Source organism: Coenobita brevimanus, chromosome 79, assembly GCF_032717465.1.
Source record: "Coenobita brevimanus isolate Jiangsu-jjx chromosome 79, ASM3271746v2, whole genome shotgun sequence".
NCBI classification, from domain to species: domain Eukaryota; kingdom Metazoa; phylum Arthropoda; class Malacostraca; order Decapoda; family Coenobitidae; genus Coenobita; species Coenobita brevimanus.
In genome coordinates, this window is record NC_137032.1 from 20,916,347 (window position 1) to 20,940,654 (window position 24,308).

The window sequence follows — 24,308 nt, forward strand, 5'->3', positions numbered from 1 at the left end:
ACAGGAAGCTCTGGTTGGGAACATCTCTTAAAATGAGTGAACGAACCAGTCTGCCAGTCACACGTTAATAGTTTTATCTCTCTTTATAGCCAGACGCGATAATCCCGTAAGGGGAGGAGGCAGTTTGACTTTGGGTTAGTTGTTTCACAGGGAGGGGCAGAAACTCTTCGCCAACTCACTTGTTGACACTTAGGGAACACGTAATGCTTGGTTATGTAGTTACCACGCAGAGTTGTAAATGATATCCTGGCTCTCGGGAAACAATTAATTTTGTCACTCAGTAAGCCACCTGAAAAAGAAGTAAGACCAATAAAAAGTGACAGGAAGTAAGGAAGAAATAGGAAGAGATGAGGGCAGACAGAAGAAGAATTATAAAAGTGAAGGAAGAAGTAGGAAGCATTACATCATTTGAAAGGATAGTGGTCGTCACCACCTACAGTATATCACCAATTAATTTTTAGTAAAGCCTGAAATTTGCGCCCTGGCTCCTGTATGCACCTGCTCCATACAGGCGGCAGGCGAGTCAACACCTGCGCTTGCGAAGCGATTGAGGGTATTCTGATTTGCTCGCCGCGCGCGCGTGCGCGCGTGCGTGCGTGTGTGTGTGTGTGTGTGTGTGTGTGTGTGTGTGTGTGTGTGAACAAAATGTCGCATACAGTTTTTATCTGATAGTAACCAAACTTGGTGGAAGGACCGAAGGTCAGCCAAAGAGCTGACCTATTGTCTTTGAGAACAAATCAGAGGTCGAGGTCAAGGAGCTAGGTCAAACTTTGTCTTGTTAAGGTAAGCTTACACATTTCTCACATGAATTACACCTGTTTGGTGGAAGTGCTGAGGGCAAGACAAGGACGAGGCGTGTGATTTTTTTCTTTTTCTTTCTGAATAATCAGTCTTAGGTCAAGGTCACTCTGCAAAGTCAAAGTTCACGCATTTACCTGAGTTTCAGCTCAGTAACTTAAACATTTTTGATGACAGACCAAACAGCCTATGGTGGAAGCGTTGAGGGTCGGCCGATGTGGCGACCCATAAATTAAGCCCAAAATGAAGGCCACATTGCAAAATCAACTTAAACGGTTTTTATTGCATTTAAAGAATTTAGACCATACTCTGAGGAATGACTCAGGGTAAGAAAAGAATAAAGAAATATGATTTTGAGAGCGGTTGATTTGTCGTCAAGGACACAGGGCAATGAAAATTCGAACCGTTTTGATTCGTTCTGGATCAAGATGGGTGGAAGGGTTAATGGTCAGGCATGAATGGAATACGTCGATTTTGAGAACAATCAATCGAAGGTCAAGGTCACAGGCCAAAGCTTAATGTTTGGTCGTTAGAGCAATTGATGAGTGCTGATACTGCACTGAGTGCCATATCTTTTTTTTTTTTTTTTTTCAGAGTAGATGTCACAAAGAGTATGACAATTCAGCTCCGTCTTATCTTTCTCAAGTTATTATTCACTTCGAAGGCTCAGAGTGAGAATCATAACGATAATATATATATAGGAGAAGAGTGAGAAGCTGAAAAGTAATTAACAATGCAAAGGTAATGATTTATCTCCACTAAGATGGCTATTTTCTTTATTAGTGATGTCTTCAGACGATTTTTTTTTTTTTTTTTAGCCCAGATGAAACTTTTTGAACTGTACGGGTTCAGCTTAGTCTAACTACCTTTACTAAAAGAGATTTTTCATAAGATGAATAAAATCGTCGGAAAATAATAATATAACAATAACATAAAGGACGTACGGAATGGGAGTGAAGACGTTAACTGCAATAATTATCTGGTCTTACGTTACCTATACGGATCAAGTGTTTCACTTAAGTGTTTCACTTAACAATGCCCTCAGCCAGATCACCTGCTAAAACAGCTTCTGAGAAACTTGGATTATTGCACAGAGTCCATACCTTCTTCACTGAGGATCAGCAAGCTATAATTTATTAGAGCCATGTGTGCTCTCAGCTAGAATATTGCTCACATTTGTGGAATGTATGTGGAGAGTTTGCACTAAAACAAACCGACAAAATTCAGAACAAACTTGTTAGAATTGTTCACAACCCTACTATTACAAACGAACTACCTTCTCTACAAGTAAGAAGAAATGTTGCCTCCTTTGCGTTATTTTACACTCTTATGACAAATGCTCAGATGAAGTTTCATCCATTGTGCCACGTCTCCATGCCTTCCTCCGCGCTACATGGGCATCTGGGGGTGCTCATGACTGGACTGTCACACTACTGTATTGCAGAACTTCTGCCTATCAGAATTCTTTTATTCCCCGAACTGCATCTCTTTGGAACTCGCTTCCCCAGAGTAGTTTCCCCCCAAAACTTCAACCTACGGCTGTTCAAGTCAAACTGTTACAGATTTTTTTTTTTATGAATGGAGGACACCCGTAATCTGGTGTATGGAATTTTGTTTTAATCATTTGTTTTTCCTTCCTCTGTTCTGTTATTCATCTATCTATCTATCTATATCTATCTATCTATATATATATATATATATATATATATATATATATATATATATATATATATATATATATATATATATATATATATATATATATATATATATATATATATATATATAAATTAGCCACAAATTTCTGCTCTTCCCCAGACGTACCAGTGGTGGTGGTGTCAGCCTGGGATGCAGACGACGATGCAGACGGCACCAACGCTCGCCTAACGTACTCCATCGAGAAGAATGTGATTGATGAGATCTCCGGCGAGGCCATCTTCAGCGTGGAGCCCGGTACAGGTCTCGTGCGGACGGTTCAATGCTGCCTGGACCGCGAGACTACGCCAGAATATACCATCCAAGTGGTAGCATCGGACGGTGGTGGACTCAAAGGTGTGTGCGTACGAGACTGACATGCTTTCGCCTTTCACAGCTTTCATTCCTTAACGTCTTCAATCCAGAGATATATTTTCTCTGTCATTCGTGCGGTATCCATACGATTTCATTCAGCCTGTGGTAGATAATTGGAATTGGAGGACTTTGATATAGCTTTCATTATACTGTAAGAAGTCACCTCTTAACCTGAATTAAATCGTCAGATGGCAGTAAGAATAAATTATCTAAGACTTTGAGCTGACCGTACAATAGGTTGTGCACCTTAAGTTGGCGGAAATTTTAATTTTTTCTGCGTGTAATTTCTCGTAGCCTGATGGTAGAATAAGGCAAAAATGTGGTTCAACATCCTTTTCTTAACATTTTAGATTCATTCTTTACCAAGAGGGCTTGGCCGTTCCATATTTCTATTGCAATGAGTCTTTCACATGTTACTTGTTATTATTCCAGGTTTACCACAGCTACTGGCGATATTTATAATCTTACCTCTGGAAGCTACAGTATAAATGAGGATATAAAATGCGTAAATAATCTGCTAACATTTGCCAGTCGCCAGTCATATTTAACGTTCATATTGCTCATTTTCCTATTTAAAAGCTGGTTGTCAAACGCAAATGAGGTTAGGTTGGATTAGGTTTGGTTTGGTTAGGTTAGTTTTGGATAAATCAGTAAGTTTCCCATTGCTTTGACACAGGATACACTGATGCGTCCAGTCGGAGAGATGGTTGACAAACAACGCGGCCAGTCGGAGAGATGGTCGGTAAACATTGCCGCAACCGCTTCCCTAAATACCTCCAAATATGTATATTTTGTCTTTTTCTAATCACTTCTTTCAGTCGCAGTGGAACAGTTAACTATCTGTGCTGCTTATGTACCAAAAATACATACCTTCAAGTCGTGAGATTGTTATAATACAGGTGGAATCGCCGCGCCCTTTTGGTAAAGAAATACGTATTATTTGTAGCTAGCACCACATCAGACCAACATTCAAGACAGAGAAATGACATTTTTAGGCCAGGTTGACATGCACAATTTATGTTAGATCGTGCACTGATTTATCTTTTTTGTCGCGTATATCATTTTAATATATGTAGTGTGCAGTTTGCATCATGAGACTGGAAGTTATTGTATGGTTTGCGTCACTTACTGTAGTGTATTTAACTTTTCTTTCATCTTGAAATGACGTAGTAAGACCTGTGCATTTCTGCACTATTTTATAACGTGTCCTAAACTTCTTTAAAATATTGATAACTTTCGATGAGGAATACACGGAACTTACCTTATTCTGTGCATGAAACCTATTCTAGAAATTTTGGTAAAGTATTAATGAGATCTTCACTCCATCGGTTCACTTCCCCCTTTCCCTGTTTCCTGTATCCACTTTTTATCTGTTGAATATATCATCATCATCACCATTAAATGCCAGTTAACCTATCTATCTATCTATATACCTAGGCTGCTTCCCCCAAGGAAAGGGAGGTAGCCAGTTAACCACTAATGAATATTGTGAGTAGCATGCAGAAAGAGGAAAAGGAAAAAAAACCCAGCCAATTAAATACCTAGTGAATTCTCACTTTGTTCAACTATAAAACCTTTGAAATCCTGTTTCATTCTTGGAGACAACAAGCATTACTGTATTTTATCTGACACCGTCACTCTTGCAACAGGTGTTTGGTACTGAACAACCATTCCATCGACTACTTGTTTAGATGATACAACTCTTACCATTTGTTTCGCTCAAGTACTTTTTCAGTATACAAATTATATTTCCACCATCAGTTATTTTAATTCCTCAGCTTCTCCTCTCCATCCCTGCTGTCTCTCTTTCTGCCTGTCTGTCTCTCAGAGTGTTTGTGTATCTGTCTATCTATATCTGTCCGTCTATCTATCTATCTATCAGTCTATATATATGTGCTGTATTACATCATCAGCCTGTAACATTCCACTGCAGGATATAGGCCTCTCACAAACATTTCCACTTATCTCTGTTTTGTGTTGTTTCTTTCCATTCTAGAAGCCTAAGATATCTGACGAATTTGCTGTCTTTAATGTTTGCTCTTTGTTTTTGTCTGGGTCCCTCTATCTCCTGATATCATTTTTCTTCTGTTTCATCAGACCTCCTATAGTTGCTTGTTTTGCACTTGGTCTTTCTGAATCAGATATTACCAAGTCTGTTGATTGTATTGCATCCTCTACTTCAGTTGTTTTTTAAAGCCAAGCTGATTCTTTTCTGTCTCATAAAGCAGTGGTTCTCAACCAGGGTGTGCGCCCCCTAGATTGGCGTGAGTAGTTTCCAGGTGGAGGGGGCGAGGACTCAAAAAAAAAAAAAAATATATATATATATATATATATCATAAAAAGACTTTGTAGTTACTTGTAGAGAAGTTATATATATTAGACTTGTGGACAAGCGGTTGTTATACTTGAGTTGTTTGTATGTAGATAATCTTGGTTCCCATTTGTCATGCAATGACAAAGGAGGTAAAGAAGAGTATGGGACTATTTTTGTTTGTCTTGGAAATATTAACAAAGTCTCTCACACACGAGTGAGTATAAGTAGAGTTCCGCTAGCTACCTCCCTGTCTCGCTCTCTCTCTCTCTTCCAAGCTGCTAAGCCTTCCTCCCTACTACCTGCCGATTCTATGGCTTCTCTCCTTCTGAGCTCTCTTTCCTAAATTCTGGTGAAACAGCTGTCGTGTCACGTGTGTTACACTGTGGTTGGAAAGTTCCAGAAACCTGTGTGTGAGTATATGTGTATGTCACTAGGCTTTGTTCTCCTGCTGTTTTGCTGACAAACTAACAGCATCATCTCCTGACATTGCTACTTCCTAATCTGTCGTCAGCTTTTCCTCAGTTTAACTTGCAAGATCATTTCCCATTCCCACGCTCGCATAGAGCTGTCTATCTGTTTATTTATCTATCTATCTATTATTATTTGTAAATATAATATGGACTCGTAACATTGCTCGGCCCACGCCGCTGAAGGACCTCCGACAGCAATTATCATTGACATATGTTAATCTATTAGTACATAATATTGATTATAATATTGTATACATATAATATTCATAGTAAATAGTAATTATCCAGTAATATTACATTTTAAACAAGTTGTATACATATTTGAATCAATGCATTAAAAGTATACTATTTAATTGTAATACAGTATGTACTTGGGTTATTGTAGTGAAATGCATACATGCAAGAAAAAAAAAAGTTTAAAATTAAGATTATGGTAAGAGTTATTGATATTTCATTTAAAGATAATGGTACTGGTATGCCATACATGGGTCATTCTTCTTTGTATTATATATATATATATATATATATATATATATATATATATATATATATATATATATATATATATATATATATATATATATATATATAATTAATACTATATACAAAATATGTACACTTCATTCAGGGGGGTTAACTTGGATGTTAACTCTCCCCCCACTAAATACTGACTCCAAATTAGCAATTCTTGCATGCATTCTGTGCATTGCGAACAACAGTACTGCAAATACAATGCAGAAGATTATAAAGACAGTAGATGCTGGGCTACACACATAATATGGGTTGAACATACTCAAACTCAAATCTTCCCAGGGCTTCATTGTTTCATTGATCAGTTGCATAGTTTCAAACTTAGGTGAAGTCAACTTAATACTTGTGCTCATGTTTAGGTCCATATCAGGCAGTGGGTGGAAATGTTTGTGTGTATGATTGAGAATGGCGTAGTGATTGATGGTGGATAAAGTAGACATGGATGGTGTAAATACCGCACAGTAGTCTGGTGCTATGTATAATCCTGAGGCTGAAGTATGAGATGGTGGTATATCTGGACAGACTATGTAAACTGATGTGTTACGAGTGAAATAAAAAAACTGTGAGTGTCCAATGCGTTGATGTTGTACAAGTTTATCTGGAGCAAAAGTGAAGTTGCAATGATTATGAATATTGTCATTTCTGATGATAGCCATTTCACAAGGGACTGTATCAGTAGGCTGAAACGTGAAAATATACGCAGGACAAAGATGAACAGCATGTAAGGATGTGTGGCACTTTCGTTCAATCGTTGATTCACTTGCGAAAGTGACAGTGTCCCGTCTCTTGGAGACCATGATGAGTTCGGTGTCTGTGTTGATGTTGATGATGACCAAAGTGTTGTTATTTTTATAGGGGAAGGGATGTATTTGGTATACTGTGAACAGGTCTTCAGTTATGAATGGTAAATGAACTACTACTGATGTTGGTGTTAGTGTTGCTTCTAAATATGGATAATATTGCATGAATTCCCTACTGCGGAACAACGGCTTCAATTTATGTTTATGTATACCTTGACTAATTATCTGACGTAGCTCATGAACTGGGAGTAAGTCAATTGTGATCTTGCCCTCACCAGCATTCGAAATTCCTTGCATAAGTGCCCTGAAACGATCTCTAGTGTTCTCTAATTGTAGTAGAATCGTGTCAATATGTTCTGTGATGATGGAGAAGTGTTGGAAAAGTGTAATGTTTCCTTCCATTTCATTTATTTTATCTACACTCTCGAGAGCTATGTTTTCTGCCTTTTTCAGATTTTTCACAATTGTCTTCATTGCTGAGTTCTGTCCTGTGATGAATTTATCTTGGTATGTTAGTATCTGAGCTATTTTATTAAATTTGTTGTTTATTTCTTTAAGGTCATCCTCTGTAGCCAATCCAAAGATGTTCCCAAGAACTGCGCCACCCAGGTCGAACAAACCGCGCTTTTGGCGAGTACGTGTGATGTTGTTCCTGTCGCTCAGTACCTCCGTTCCATAAGATGGGAGATCTTGGATCATGATGAGCATAGTTGACTTTGCCTGTTCTAGTTTCCATTTCGCTAACTTTACCATTTCATTCACTTCCTTTGTGTTATGTGCTTGTGAAACATAATTTCCTATCATGAAGTCCAGAGTTCGCATCGGCGTCGCAAGGCTGTCTAGATAAGTAGGTAATTCATATAAGTAATCTAGACTTATTTCAGTACTCATGACGTCCTTAACGATTGTAGTCGTGGCCGTTGGAGCTATGAGGCATCCTTGTCGTACTATGTGTTGGAGGTCTAAGTGCCCATATCCTCTTGCTATGTAGAGGAGAATCCATAGCATAAGTTCCTTCATCGTACCCTACAGAAAAAAAAAATCTATTAATTTCCTAATATGGTCATGCTGTGGTCGATGATAATGATGATGTGCATTACGGTTGATTGTTATTTCATTTATAGAAGGAGTTCAAATCGATATTTAATTCTCGTAAATGATGTACTGTAGATTTGATTGGAACAGTTGCACCTATGTTCGATTGTTTGGTATATGACCTTAATTTCTTTTTGTAATCATTGTTGTTTTCTTGCTTGGTTTCTTGAGGTACGTTCGCCTGTTCGGTTGTATCCGAGGCTGAATAATTATTGGATAATTCCCTTGAAACTCGTTTTAAATGGTCAATATGAACTTGTTTCTCTTCGCCACTTGACAGTGACTTAAAACTTTGTTTGCTTTTATGTTAATTACTCTGTATGGGCCCTCAAATTTTGGGGATAATTTATTGTCTCTCGTATGAATGATACCGTAAACAATGTCTCCTAAGCTGATAGGTGAATCTCTTGCCTTCTTGTTAAATGCCTCCGTCATTTCTTCCTTGGACATCGTTAATTGTTTTTTGGCTCTTTTGTGAATGTCCTGGAATTCACGTAAACGGAGTTTAGAGTAATCATCGTAATTGTATATGGGCAGACTGTCACCTTCTAGGAGCTCATATGGTAGTTTTTTATCTGTTCCATATATAATGAAATGTGGTGTGTCACCTATGAATTTATTTATAGATCCATTAATTGAGGCTTCTACTCTGGGAATCCAATCATCCCAGCTTGCATAATTTCCACTAAGAATGTGTCGTAGCACATCTAATACTTTTTTATTTTGTCTCTCTACCAACCCATTCGATGCTGGGTGATAGGCTAAAACGTTAACCTTTTTGATTTATTGTTTACATATTTCTTGTAAGATCTCAGAATTAAATTCTCCTCCATTATCACATACTAGTACCTTTGGGGTAGTAAAGCGACATATTACATTATCTGTTATTGCCTTTGCTACTGTCCCTGCTGTCTTATCTTTAATTGGAGCTAAAATGACATAACGGGAAAAATGATCCGTTGCTACGAATAAGTATAGGTTATTATTGTATGATAATGGCATCTTCAGTAAATCAACAGCGACAACGTCCCATGGTTGATGTGGTACAGGGTAATTACCCATCGGTGCAGGTGTGATTGGGTATCCTTTGTGTTTCGCACATGATTCGCATCTGTCTATATGACTGTTTATATCTTTTCGTAATGAAGGCCAGTAATATAACAGCTGGGCTTGGTTGAATGTCTTATCCTTTCCAGGATGTCCTGCATGTGGGCTATCGTGTATCTTTCGTAATACTTGCGGTATCATGTCATTAGGTACTACCAACTGGTTAGTATTTCTTTGGCGTTTTGGTTGTTTAGAGTTAATCTTGTATAATGTATTATTGACCATTGTGAATTGTTCGAGTGGGACATGCAGTTTGGGTAATTGTATGTCATCTCAGCACATGGTGACGTCGGCTTCCCACACTGGTAGCTGTGGTGAATACTGAGTAGCGATGCTTAAGCTGGATGAAGAAAGGTGAGTAAGTCGCGTTATAAATGTGGCTCTGGTGTTTTGCTACGTGTCTTGACCTCTTCACTCCTGCGTCAGCGGTGGAGGTTGGGTGGATGTAGCAGAGAGAGGAGGGTGAGGTCTGGTTGTTGTGAGTTGTGAGTCGTATCTCACTCTTCGTTTGTTTGTTTGTTTGTTTCTTTCTTTCTTGATGTATTCTCTGTCCTTTTTTCTTGTGATTTACTCGTTGTAGGATGAAGACTGCTGCTACTTGTAGGTGCGTGTAGAAGATTATACAGACGACTCGTAGAGTTGTTACTTGTAGTTGATTGTAGATGGTTGCAGTTCGTTGGTTCGTCGTAGAAAAATCAAGATTGTTTGTATCAGTACTTTGTTAAACTACTTGCAAGGCGTCCTGTGACCTCTTCACCTCTACATCAGCGTGAGAATCGGGGAGACGGAGGGGGCTGGTTGGAGAGAATGCTGTCAGGAGCTGGTTGTGAGTTGTTGGTTGTGAGAGGTATTTTTTTCGTTTTCAATCTTGATATTTTGTAGGAATTCACTGTTGATTCGTAGACGAGGTTCGTATACGTTTGCTGCTACCAAATGTCATAAAAAGACTTTGTAGTTACTTGTAGAGAAGTTATATATATTAGACTTGTGGAAGAGCGGTTGTTATACTTGAGTTGTTTGTAAGTAGATAATCTTGGTTCCCATTTGTCATGCAATGACAAAGGAGGTAAAGAAGAGTATGGGACTATTTTTATTTGTCTTGGAAATATTAACAAAGTCTCTCACACACGAGTGAGTATAAGTAGAGTTCCGCTAGCTACCTCCCTGTCTCGCTCTCTCTCTCTCTTCCAAGTTGCTAAGCCTTCCTCCCTACTACCTGCCGATTCTATGGCTTCTCTCCTGAGCTCTCTTTCCTAAATTCTGGTGAAACAGGGGTCGTGTCACGTGTGTTACACTGTGGTTGGAAAGTTCCAGAAACCTGTGTGTGAGTATATGTGTATGTCACTAGGCTTTGTTCTCCTGCTGTTTCGCTGACAAACTAACTGCATCATCTCCTGACATTGCTACTTCCTAATCTGTTGTCAACTTTTCCTCAGTTTAACTTGCAAGATCATTTCCCATTCCCAGGCTCGCATAGAGCTGTCTATCTGTTTATTTATCTATCTATCTATTATGATTTGTAAATATAATAGGGACTCATAACATATATATATATATATATACTGTATATATAAATTATATTCTATATATTCTGTGTGTATGTGTGTGTGTGTGTGTGTGTGTGTGTGTGTGTGTGTGTGTGTATCCACCAGGCACAGGGACGGTGGTGGTGATTGTGAGGGATCAGAACGATAATTCACCCCGTCTGGCCCGTCGACATTGGGAGGTAGAGGTGGACGAGACCCCAACAGGCACCACCCCTTCCAACTCCACCATACTCCACTTCACTGTCACCGACAAGGATACAACGAACACTTTCTTATTCAGGGTGAGACGATGAACAAATGTGATAATTGTATTATCACATGTTATTTAGAACACACACACACTGTTAGTGGCACAGGTATGGACGAACGATACCCTTACACTGATATAGTGCTTCTTATGAAAACTAGGTAAATAAAAAAATTGTAATTTAGAAACGGGGAAAGGGATCGCTAAAAAAAAAAAAAATAAACAGAGAAGGATCGCTGGAGAGCATGCAAAACCAACAAGGATTCAAGTACTGTTGACAATGAAAACCCACAAATCCCTTTTGACTCTGGTATTAACAGTTTGTAAAGAGTCAAAACAGGGATTTCTGGGTTTACATTGCCAACGTTACTTGAATCTTTGTTGGTTTTTCATGCTCCCCAGCGATCCTTCCTTATTTGTTTGCCCTTTTTTGCCATCCCTATTCCCCATTATTAAATTACTATTTTTTTTATTTCCTAGTTTGATTACTTTTTTTTTATAATCCATTTAAGAATTAAACAACCAAAATTCTTGCATTTCAATCACCATAAAAGCCTTTATGTTATGACACGAAACACTTGGTATTTTCTAGTAATTTTCATTGCTGTGGTGTTGTGGCTTTGCACACACTGATTGTTGGTTATTATTATAAATTCTGATCTTCATTTTGTTTACTATTGTTGTAAGGCCTCTTACAGTGAACATTGTTTCAGAATCTCTATATTTTGCGAATTAAGTAAACAAAAAAAAATTTTAAGTTGTACTGAGTAAAATCTGAAACGCTATATTTCAAGTGATTAAAAGACAGAATCAAAATCTGCTGTTGTGTGCTCTGCATGACTGTTTGACATAATAGTGGGTATTTTTTTTACTCTTTTATGTGAAGTTGAAAATGCAACATTACTACATTAGTTACTGTAATAATTGATGTAGGGGGCACTTCTTGTGCCTCCCCCTTGCCCTCTTCGTCCACTTCCTCTGCCTCTTCCTTGCCTCCTTCCTCCATCTCTTCCACTCCCCTCTCCTCTGCGCCCCTCTGCAGTTGACTCGTGAGATGGTTACTGTCACAATGAATATCATAACGTTGAAAAACTGATCCAGGTTTGGCGTTAGTTCACTTTAAAAAATGGTCGCGATATCACGACGTGGTCACTTCAAAACAAAGCGCAAAGCACAAGCCCACGCTTTTCAGGTATCTCACGTGACGTCTACACATAAGCCTGCTGGGACTTAAGGGATAAGCCAAAAAAAAAAGCTTAATAAAGCCGTGAGTTAAAAACTGATGTAACTGTGTAAAATCGTACTGGTGCGTGATAATTACGCAAAGACCTTTTCCTACAGTGGCGCTTCATTGCCCGCTTAAGTAATATACTAGCATTAGCTAGAGTTTTCCACTTAGTAATTACGTAGTACAATATGAAATTTAATATAGTCACGCTGCTAGTGATGCACTATTGATACTTGACGGCAATTCGTACTTGAATGGCTTCTCACTTGCTTGCAATAGCGTAGAGGAATCTCTGTATCCGGAAGATGGATGATCATCTTTTGATTAGGTGTTTTATAACAGGTTATGGACACACGCAGTGACCCATTAGGTACGAGTGGCTTGTTTTTTATCCAGAAATACCGAATAGATTTTCTTGTATATCTGTGAAACAAAAATATGAATAATAAAAATAATGAACAAACTGCCAAATTTCAAATGTGCCAAACTTTCTTTTAACACTTCTTTTCCACATTATCAATGCTTGGCTGACCTACACTATTGAAAAGGAACCCTTTGGGTGTTGTTTCAATAATAAGTATCCTTTCTAAGATGGTTTTTAGGTGACTCTTCTATTAGGGCTTTCAGCAAATTCTTGGGCGATCCATATTATGAACCACTACTGTGGTTCATGATATACTTATGAGTAACAACTCTATCTTGTGCAGCATTTGTGATAAGTGGGCGCATAAGAGATGTAATGGTATCAGAGTTGGGCTGCGAGATAATGCTGATTTCATGTGTGCTGTGTGACGGGAAGAACATACTCGTTTGCAGAAATTTTTAGTCGTGAAAGGACTGATCTTGCTGGTGAGTCTCTTGAGTGTGTATGGAAGAGTTTGGCTATTTGAGGGACATGTAATGTACTGGAGATGCGGATCTAGTAACTCTGTGGCTAGAGTACAGGGTGGTTGGAAGAAGTTCAGGGAGCTGTTGTCTCTCCTGACATAGAGAAGGCTCTCCCTTCGTGCAAGGGGATCTTTGTATGCCGCATGTGCTAGAAGTGTACTGTAATGCTATATGGTAGGGAGACCTGGGGAGTAAAGGAAAAGGATATTCATAGGCTCAAACGCACAGAAATGACAATGATTAGATCGATGTGTATTACGTCCTTGAATGCGAGGCGTGGGAGGGGGGGTTGGTTTACGATTGAAGAGTTGAGAGGAAGGATGGGACTGGGATGTATTGGTGTTGTGATGAGGAGGGTCAGATTGAGATAGTTTGGGCATGTGGAGAGGATGGATGATAACAGTTAGGTGCGGCAAGTGAAAAGTATGAACGTCGGGGATAGGGTTACGACAGGCAGACCGAAGAAGACCTGGAACATGGTCATTGAGTGTGACTTCAGAGATAAGGGACTGAAGAGGGAGGCTGCCAGAGATCGATCAGTGTGGAAAGCCGCCATTAGGTGACGAAAGCTGACGGATACAAACATGCTGGGCCTTTATAAGCGATCCGATACGATTCTGCCCAACCTTGTTCAGATTTCATGAGAACTACTGAGAAGAAACGACCATTTGAAATATACATTCATGTGAATAATCAAGATTAATAAAAGAAATAAAGTATCAACGGAAAAATTATATCCACGTAATGAAACTGTGTATTATTATGGTCAGCTTTTACAACTAAGCAAATCTTCTTGTGTGAGTATCTATCTAGAACCAGACCCCCTTAATCCAGTAATGGATGACCACAAACATATCGCCTCCATGTCGTCCTGTCCCCTGCCATTTGGATGCCCTTTCTCCATCTCATCACGGTATGGAAAACAAGAGACACCTGAGCTTACACACACACACACACACACACACACACACACACACACACACACATTTATATATTTACATCTACAAAGATTTATTGAATTCTAAATTTATATACATGGAGAGAGAGAGAGAGAGAGAGAGAGAGAGGATATTAAGAAACAGTAAGCTATAGTTTAAAGCCAGGGATGTGTTCTATAATACGACAAAGTTTCGGACAACATACCTGTATACATAAAAAAAAAAAAAAAAAAAAAGCCAATCAGCGGTATAGGTAGCAGTGGAACTTCTGTTCCTACCTCATTCTTGTTACCTCCAGACGATTTGACTAAATTATGGAGAGATGTTTGGAAGTGGAGGTAATAAATACTGCTTCCACTACTAACTGTTGTATTGTTTTTGTTTTTTTATTGGAGGGAACAAGTTGCGGGCTCCTGGCCTTTGGCTCCTTCTTCCCTTCGTAAAAAAAAAAAAAAAAGTCCTAATCTCAACAGATTAATTTTGAAGTTGCAGGCATTAGCAAATCCACTATTTCATCAGGCTGATAGGAGTAATAGGCACTGTTTTTATTATCTCCTTTGAACCTGACTGAAAAAAAAAAAAGACCTGAAACAAGGCAACACATACTTATGATTTAAAGTGTTCAGAAGACGACCTTTGCCTTTTCATCTTTTGTAAGCAAAAAATTATTTTGCTACGAGTGCCATATGACGATCGGGTTCTGCTGGGATTATTCTAGTAGTCAAAGGTTAACCTTGGTTAACTTTGGACGACTCGATTTCCCCTCATCCTAACTCCTTGAGTCCAGTGATATTTCGTATTCTATTTTTGTATATTTAGATCATTTTATTCAGTTTCGGGAAAGAAATCAGGGAGTTAATGGAGACTATTTTAAACTCCGTCGCTGAAAACTGTTTCTCCAAGGTTTACAAAAATTGTCTGAAGGGAGCAAGAATAAACTGAAAAATGCGTCATGGAAAAAAAAACAAAAAACAAAAACAGTTCCATATTATCCCTTCTGATATATAGGGGCTTGAGGCTTGGCTATTGTGATCCAGTACACGAAGGGTGGATGATTATTCTACTTCCTTTGGTGGCATTACATGACCAATAAACCTCCAGCCACCCTGGGGATATCGACCATATGAGAGGCCTTCACTCTGACTGGGGCGTTATAATCATTAAACTATCTGGTGCTATCTAATTTAGTCCGAAAAGTATGCTCAAGTGCATCCATAGCAGCAAAAGAGTTAACCCCTTTCGTCCTGTAACTTACTTTTTATTATATTCTTGCTACCTCCAGGCATTTTTCTTCGTCTTAGGAGAGACTTTTCGAACAGAGAAGGCTAAATGGACTCCATGAAATCCTTCAGTGGTAGATATCCCTTTTAAGTTTATTACAATGATCTGATGCTGACTAGAAAAGAAATACAGACATACTTTATAGATTTGTTCGACATTCACCCTCTGTACCCGGCAGATTGTGGAGGACAGCGGATGGGGGTGGGATGTGTTCGCGGTGAGGGGAGAGGGGGCGGCTGGCCACCTCTATGCACGCCAACCCCTGGACTACGAGAACGAAAATCACAGGCGTGGCTTCAGGTTCATGGTGCAGGTCACAGACAAGGTGAGATATGAGTATGGAAGAATAATCTTAGGCAAATACAGAGAATCTTATTTATTTCCAAGGATTAAAAGCACTGGAGTTGAGATGATGGATTCTGCACCTCAATGACAGACAACACTCAGAAAAGAAACCACAAAGAGGGCACAACGCGAATCACGGTGGAGAGGAGACACAGACCAGAGAGAAGCTGCATCCTGATTTAACTACACTAATGTTGTAGATGTGTACGTTCTTCCTGTGCATTCACATATATCATGGAAACTGCATACCCAATCCTGCGATATGCATGACTATTTCAAAGAATTACAAAATAATATTACTGCGTCCTAAAAGAAGCTAGTATCCTGATGTAAGAGCCACATGATTACATTGGTGGCATATGTAAATGGGTGATATCCCATGATGCACTTAGTGAGTAGCAGCAGCAGCAGTAGTAGCAGTAGTAGTAGCAGCAGTAATAGCAGTAGTAGTAGCAGCAGTAATAGCAGTAGTAGTAGCAGCAGTAATAGCAGTAAGATATCAGAGCAATAGCTGCCCTCCTTTCCCCTATTTTGTATGTGTTTTGAAGGAGGGCTGACCCGAATTTAATGATGGAAAATTTTATATAGTGGAAGACATTATCAAACCCAGAGGAAGTGACCTGAGAAATTTCTTTGAAACTTATGTGCTCACTTTCCCCTGTTTCTGACCTTTTTGCGAGGGAGGTTGAACCCCCATGAAGCACTGGAGGGTCACGTTCCCCAAATATCCCATTACAGACTCGAGTCCATTGTATAACATGTTCAGATATATCAAAGTCATATACGCCTCCCCCACCTTTCATTATTTCTGTAAATATTTAATTTGGTGAAGGGGCTGACCCCCTAAAAGTCATAGTTGGAAAATTGCAGTGGAAGACCTTCGAAGTAACCAGACGAAAACACCTGGGAAGTTTTATTTAAAACCATCATGTAGCCTAGGAGGAGTTATGGCACACACACACACACACACACACAAGGAGTCAAGGAGAACAGACGTGCGCCGAAAGCGCTCCATACTAAGCCAGCACGGCCAGTGGCATTACCTAAATTAGTACCTTTATATGAGTCACGTTCTGTACCAGGTTAGACTAAATGATTTTTATTATTAAAAAAAAATAATAAGAAATTTAAACAAGACTTGTTCAAACAGAAAAGAGAACCGAGTGGCGAAAGAATGAGCTCAGTCAGCTGAGGTTTGTTTAGACTACAACTGCCCCGGGGAATGTAAGTACACCGTGCTTTTAGTATTGCAAAATGGACACATACTTTAGTAAAGCAAATTTGGAAAAGAAAAGGGATAAAGGTAGAAAGCAAGATGATAATTTCTACCAAGAACTGGTTGAAGTGGAGACTCACAATAGACTGGTTGAACGTGTACACAAACTGGAGATGGCTTTCAAAAATGAAATTGATGAAATAAAGAAGCAGATGCACTTGCAAAAGGAAGAAATAGAAAAACTAGGAAGGGAGGCCAACAAGAAAGACACAACCATCAGTGAACTAACAGTGGAATTGAGTACACTTAGGAAGAAAATGAGTGAAATGGTAAGTACAGCAGTCAATCACGAGAGTATTATGGAAGAGTTCAAAATGATACAGAGACAATTAGGCAAGTAAGCAGGCTGATAGACCAAAGCAGTGATATTGAGGAGAAGATAACACAGGTGAATGAAGCTGTGCAAAGCTACAAAAAGTATGTGGAAACCACGTATGCTGAAATGGTGAAAGTAAAGAAAGACTTAGAAACAAGGGTAGAGGAAAAAAGCATTAAAAAGGAAGTGAAAAGAATAATCCAAAACAACCCAAAGTTAGTCAGAGATTCAGTAGATAACAACAAATCTATAGTAATCACTTGTATTGAAGAGGAAGAAGTAAAAAAAACAAGATCACAAGATACAAAAAGGAGATGGCAAATGTACTGAGCTTACTGAAAGAAGTATCAGAGGAAATCTGTAGTAAAGATATAGAGGAACACAAAAGGTTAGGGAAATACGAGAAAAGCAAGACAAGACCACTAAAGGTAACTTTCCAGAGTGTAAACACTGTGGAAGAGATATTAAAAATGCAAAGAATCTTATGGAAAAAGAGTTCAAAAATGTATGGATAAAAAGATGCCTAACACATAAGGAACTGGAATTACTGAAGGAGAAGAGGGAGGAAGCAAAAACAAAAAATGAGAGAAGATCAGAAGAGGAGAAGAACACATTTTTTTTTTTTACAAAGTAATAGGATTGCAGGTACGAAAGTGGTACACAAACAGGAGGGAATAAAAAGAAGGAAGGTAGTAGAACCATGTCATGACAATATATAAACAAGATGAAAAAGTTGATGTACTCAAATGTGGATGGAATGGTATCTAAATTACTAGAGATGAATGATTATGTCAGAGAAAATGAACCACATATAATATGCCTAACTGAAACAAAATTAACACCAAGGATATCCAATGACATACTAAACTTAGAGGAATGCAATATATGGAGAAGAGACGGAAATTTTGAAAAAAGGAGGAGGAATTATATTAACTAAGAAAAATCTAAAAGTCAATGAAATAAAACTATATATACCATCACAAGTAGAACTGATTGCGGTAGAGATCAACACATCTGAAGGTAAAGTAATTGTAGCCAATTTGTACATGCCACCCAGATCAAACACATGGGAAAGAGACGAATATGAGGACCTGGCAGAGAGTACAATTCAGAGTTAAAGATCATTACTACATAAAATGGAAGAGAAATCGGAAAGAATTATACTAACTGGAGATTTTAATACAAATATAAATTGGAATACTCTAGATATAACTAGCCAAGAAAGCTGTTGGGACCAAAAGCTCCTAGATCTCGTGCAAGAGTTTTTCCTAACGCAACATGTGAGGGAAACCACCAGAAAAAGAGGACTCGATGTGCCTTCAATGCTAGATCTAATATTTACTAGGCAAGAAAATGATATTGACAGTTTAATATATCACCCTCCACTCGGCAAAAGCGATCATGCAGTACTAAATTACAACTTCAGGATATGACATAGTTAACTGCAATGAAAGTTACAAAAGGAGCCTAAATTATAAAGAGGGAAATTATCAAGACCTAAAGAAGTATTTCTTAGAAGTTGATTGGGAAAATGAGCTTAGAGGACAAGATTTAAATGCTGTATATAAAAAATTCTGTGAATTTATGAAATAGAAGTCCAGAAGTACATCCCACAGCACAAAGAAGCAGATAAGAAAATACAGAAATGGTTCAATACAGAATGTAAAAAATCAAAAGAAAGAAGAGATTTGTTGTGGAATAGATACAGAAGACACAATAGTGAAAGGGTGTATAATAATTACAAACAGGCAAGAAACGATTATACAAGAATAAGGAGGGAAGCCCAAAAACAGTTTGAGGAGGATATAATAAATAAAAGTAGTGATCAACCAAAGCTATTTTACAACTACATCAGAAGCAAAACCAAAGTAAAAGATATAATACAATCCATTACGGACGAGGGAATCACCTATACACAAGAGAAAGATATATGTGAAGCGCTAAATAAGAATTTCCAATTAGTTTTTACAGAAGAAAAACATTTTGAGAGGGACTATGTGGAACATGCATGTCCACACATACTACCAGATATACAAATAGCAGAAAAAGTAATACAGGAGGAGTTAAATAAATTAGACAGAGGAAAAGCAGGTGGTCCTGATGAAATTTCATGTTGGGTACTACGAGAATGTGCAAAGGAGTTAAGTAAACCATTATTTTTAATTTTCAAGAAATCCTTGAGTCAAGGTAAACTACCTGATATTTGGAAGAAAACAAATATTGTCCCCTTATTCAAGAAAGGAAATAGACAAAATCCACTCAACTACCGACCAATATCACTGACCAGTGTTATAAGCAAGGTATTAGAAAAGCTAATAAGAAAAGCTTGTGTAAATAATCTAGAAGAACATAGTATGATAACAGAAAGACAGTTTGGTTTCAGAAAAGGAAAATCATGTGTTACTAATTTGTTGAGCTACTATGACAGAATAACAAACACAATACAGAAAAGAGAAGGATTGGTGGACAGTATCTATTTAGATTTCAAGAAAGCATTTGACACAGTACCACACCAAAGACTTTTATGGAAACTGTACCTTCAAGGAGGAATTCGAGGCAAACTGTTTTGTTGGATGCAAGATTTTCTCATAAAAAGAGAAATGAGAACAGTACTAAGGGGAAACTACTCATCATGGAAAGAAGTGACTAGTGGAGTACCACAGGGTTCAGTGCTGGCACCAATCATGTTTTTAGTGTATATAAATGATATAAACAGTAACACTGGAAATGAAAGCTATCTGAATATGTTTGCAGATGATGCAAAAATACAAAGGAGAATTACTAACACAGGCTCTTGTAAAGAGCTACAAGAAGAATTAAATAAACTTCATGAATGGAGTAATACATGGCAAATGGAATTCAATACGGACAAGTGTCATGTAATCAAGTTTGGGAAAAGTGGGAAAAGACCTGATTGGGATTATACGTTAGGAAATAAAACCCTATACACATCAGAAAGAGAGAAGGACCTAGGTGTGATTATCAATAACAGACTATCTCCGGCAGACCACATCAGTGAGAAGGTACGGAATGTATACACTGCTTGCAAATATGAGAGTAGCATTCACATACATAAATGAAGACATGCTAAGAAGGATAATAACATCATTCATTAGACCAACCCTGGAGTATGCATCAGTAGTCTGGAGTCCTCATCTCAAAAAAACACATAGACAAGATTGAAAAAGTTCAAAGGGCCGCTACAAGATGGATACCAAGCTTAAGGGACCTAAGCTACGAAGAAAGACTAAATAAACTGAATCTACCAACACTGCAGGAGAGAAAGAAAAGAGGTGACATGATAATGCTATATAAATGCATATCAGGGAAGGAGAAAATAGACATAAATGATTACTTAACATATGGGGAAGCATCAGCAAGAGGACATAAGATGAGAGGTGATAAAGACGTAAGGAAATTCAGTTTTCCAAACAGAGCAATTGATCAATGGAATGCACTACCTAATGAAATAGTGTGTGCCAAAACAATTCACAAATTTAAGGATATGTACGACGAATATGGTTTAAGACACGGGACTGTACGAGCTTGATTCATTCCTGTAAAGATACAATTAGGTAAGAACAATTAGGTAAGAACACACACACACACACACACACACACACACACACACACACACACACACACACACACACACACACACACACACACACACACACACACACACACACACACACACACACACACACACACACACACAGGTTGCATCTCACGCAATGGTATTGGGCAAGTTGTCGAAAATCATACAGGTTTGATAAAAGTGTAGTCTAATGGTGCTTACAACAACTCAAGAAACACTAACATGCCGTTCAGAAGTAAATTACACGTATTGTTGACACGGACTGAATGTAGGTAGATCCTTCTGCATTCTTGCGTACCTTATTCACAGAATCTTACAACAAAATCTGAAAGAAGAGATTTAGACTTTGTGGGACTGTACTGTACATGTTTCTCCAACGAATTTATTTCACCCAGATACCACAGTATGTTCGAGAGTTGTATATGTAGCCTACTTTCGTACACAAGTCTGTGCATGTGAAATCGTACAATAAATGGCACATGCATAGAGCAGAAATCTAATAACAAAAAACATAAACGAAAACAATTAGAGTTCTGTTGTTTATAATATTAATAACTACGATGAATACGTGACCAAGTTTCACCAAGTAAACGTAGAGCAACTTACAGCAGAATCGTATGCAGCCGTCAAAAAAGTACCTCGGTCATTTTCACTCAAAGTATGCCGAACTATATATAATCTGGATTTTTTAATAATTTCTTATGTTATCTTGGGCCTGTCTATTGAAACCCACCAGTCCTCCTACGCAGGTCTGATGGTTTCACACATCTATACATTTCACCATTTTGGCACTAACACAGCTTTCATGCAGAACTGGTATGAAGGTATTGTCGAGGTTGTTTTCATAACACGTTGGTGTGCCTTGCCGGAGATAAGTTAAGGCACAGCCTTGGCTGGGAGCTGAATCACGACCTTTCAGTCAGCAGTCCAATACTCAGCCACTTCACCACTTACCACAGCGTTAGAAATAGACTGTATGTAAAGGAAAATATTAATAGAAAATCCTAACTAAATTCAAAAGTATTATTAATATTATTATTATTTTTTTAGCATTACAACTGCATTTGCAATAAGTTATTTGTTAATATTTAGTTATGTAAGTACATTAATATAGTTGTGTCTTGTCTTTTTAACTCTTCCTTTACTTCTGTATCTGAATAGCCTGTACAGTTTTAATTATATTATCAGTAATAACAATAATAATAATATTATTATAATTATGATAAATTTATCATCATAATAATAATAGCAATAATAATAATAATAATAATAAATATTATTATTATTATTATTATTATTATTATTATTATTATTAGCAGTAGTTCTTCAGTGGGGTGTACCAGCTGAAGTAGATGGGAATAGTAGTGCTTTGGTGGACATCTGTGCTTGTAAGGTGTTGGCAATAGCCAACACCTACTTTCGGCATAAGATGATCCACCGGTATACATGGAGAGTAATGAGGAGGATGGATGGTGAACTTGTTGAACGAAAGGCAATGATAGACTACGTGTGTGTGGATGAACGAATGAGAAGACAAGTGTTGGATGCAAGAGTGTGGAGAGGGTGGGGGAAAGGAGTCTCGGACCATCACTTAGTGATGGCCAAGATAAAGCTGCAAAGAAAATGGTTAAGGAGACGAAGAGGAAGACAGGAGGAAACAGCTCCTGTGAGAAGAGTGGAAAATTTGCAAGATAGTGAGAAAATGGCAGAGTATAAGAGTGTAGTGGAAGAAGATTGGGAAGGTATGGGCTAGAGCAGATGGAAAGGGTGGAAGACGTATTTATGATATTCACGGAAGAGATAGGAGCAGCATGTGAGGTGGTTTGTGGAGTGAAGAGGAGATGCAAGGGTGTGCAAGGGACAGCATGGTGGAATGATGAGGTGAAACGAGCTGTGGAACAAAAGAAGAAGGCATATAGTGAATGGTTAGCGAGTAGAGGTAGGGGAGAAGATGAGAGAGAAAAGAGGGATGTATATGTGAGCAGGAGAAGGTATGTGAAGAGACTGGTGAAGGAGAGTAAGAAGAAAGTGAATGAAGAGTTTGGGAGGAATCAGAGTGTGAAATGGAGGGAGAGTAAGAAATTGTTTTGGAAGGAGGTAAAGAAAGTAAGGCAGTGTGAAAGGGGATATAGTAGGGGAGTGAAAGATAGGAATAATAGATTGTTGGTGGAGTAGAGAGAGAAACTGAGGAGATGGAAGGAGCACTTTGAGGATTTGTTGAATGTAGAGAGTGAGAGCAATGCGAGTATAAGTCGTTGGGGAATGGCAGGGAGAAGAAGAGATGAGAGGAGGGAGGAAGAGATCAGTAGGGCGGAAGTAGTGGAAGCGATGAAGAAGATCAAGATGGGAAAGGCCCCAGGAATTGATGGAGTGTGTGGTGAAATGCTGAGGTATGGGGGTGAGATTGTTGTGGAGTGAATATGGAAGTTGTGTAGATTGGCTTGGGAAGAGGGAAGGGTTCCAGAGGACTGGAAATCAGGTATAATTGTTCCTTTATACAAAGGAAAAGGGGAGAGAGAAGTATGTGGTAACCATAGGGGTATTTGCCTTCTTAGTGTGACTGGTAAAATATATGGTAGAATACTCATTGACAGGGTTAGGCATATGACAGAGGAGATAGTTGGAGAAGAACAAGGGGGATTTAGGAAGGGAAAGGGTGTATAGATCAGATATTTGTTCTAAGATGTTTAGTGGAGAAGTATCTAGAGAAGGGAAAGAAAGTGTATACTGCCTTCATGGACTTGGAGAAAGCTTATGACACAAAAGATAGGCAAGGTATGTGGAAGATATTAAGAATATATGGGGTGGAGGGGAAATTGTTGAATGCTATGAACAGTATGTACGAAGGAGCTAGGGCTACGGTGCGAGTGGATGGTGAGCTGAGTGAGTTCTTTGATCTCAATGTGGAACTGAAACAGGGTTGTGTGATGTCTCCATGGCTGTTTAATATATATATGGATGGGGTTGTAAAGGAGGTGCAAGGTAGGGCAGTGGAAGTGGGGGTGGCTCTAATGACTGAGGGTGAGATTTGGAAGATTCTGGTGTTGTTGTTTGCTGATGATACACTATTGTTGAGTGAAGATGAATGGGAGTTGCAAGGTTTGGTGAATGAATTTGGGACAGTGTGTAGGAGGAGGAAGCTGAAAGTTAATGTAAACAAAAGTAAAGTTATGGTGTTTGAGAGGAATGAAGTCACAGAATGTACAGTGAGGTTGGATGGTGAGGATATGGAGAATGTGAGTGCATTCAAGTACTTGGGTAGTGTGATGAGAAAGGATGGAACTTTAGGGGATGAAGTGCGTGATAGGGTACAGCAGGGAAGGAAGGTTGTTGGTTCACTGAAAGCAGTGATGAGAAATAGGGAGGTGAGTATGGAAGTTAAGAAGTCACTGCATGATAGTATTGTGATCCCTACCCTGACATATGGAAGCGAGGCGTGGTCCTTGCAAGAGTGAGAGC

At 38.6% G+C, this 24,308-nt stretch overlaps 1 protein-coding gene across 1 annotated transcript in view; it reads left to right on the top strand.

The window, feature by feature from the left end:
* The window catches only part of LOC145409053 (putative neural-cadherin 2), a 395,645-nt gene that overhangs the window by 227,125 nt on the left and 144,212 nt on the right, over nt 1–24,308 (top strand). The window contains exons 8-10 of the mRNA XM_080279608.1: nt 2,617–2,850; nt 10,838–11,013; nt 15,493–15,639. Of these exons, the coding sequence (XP_080135734.1) occupies nt 2,617–2,850; nt 10,838–11,013; nt 15,493–15,639 (557 nt within the window). The remainder of the gene's footprint in view (nt 1–2,616; nt 2,851–10,837; nt 11,014–15,492; nt 15,640–24,308) is intronic.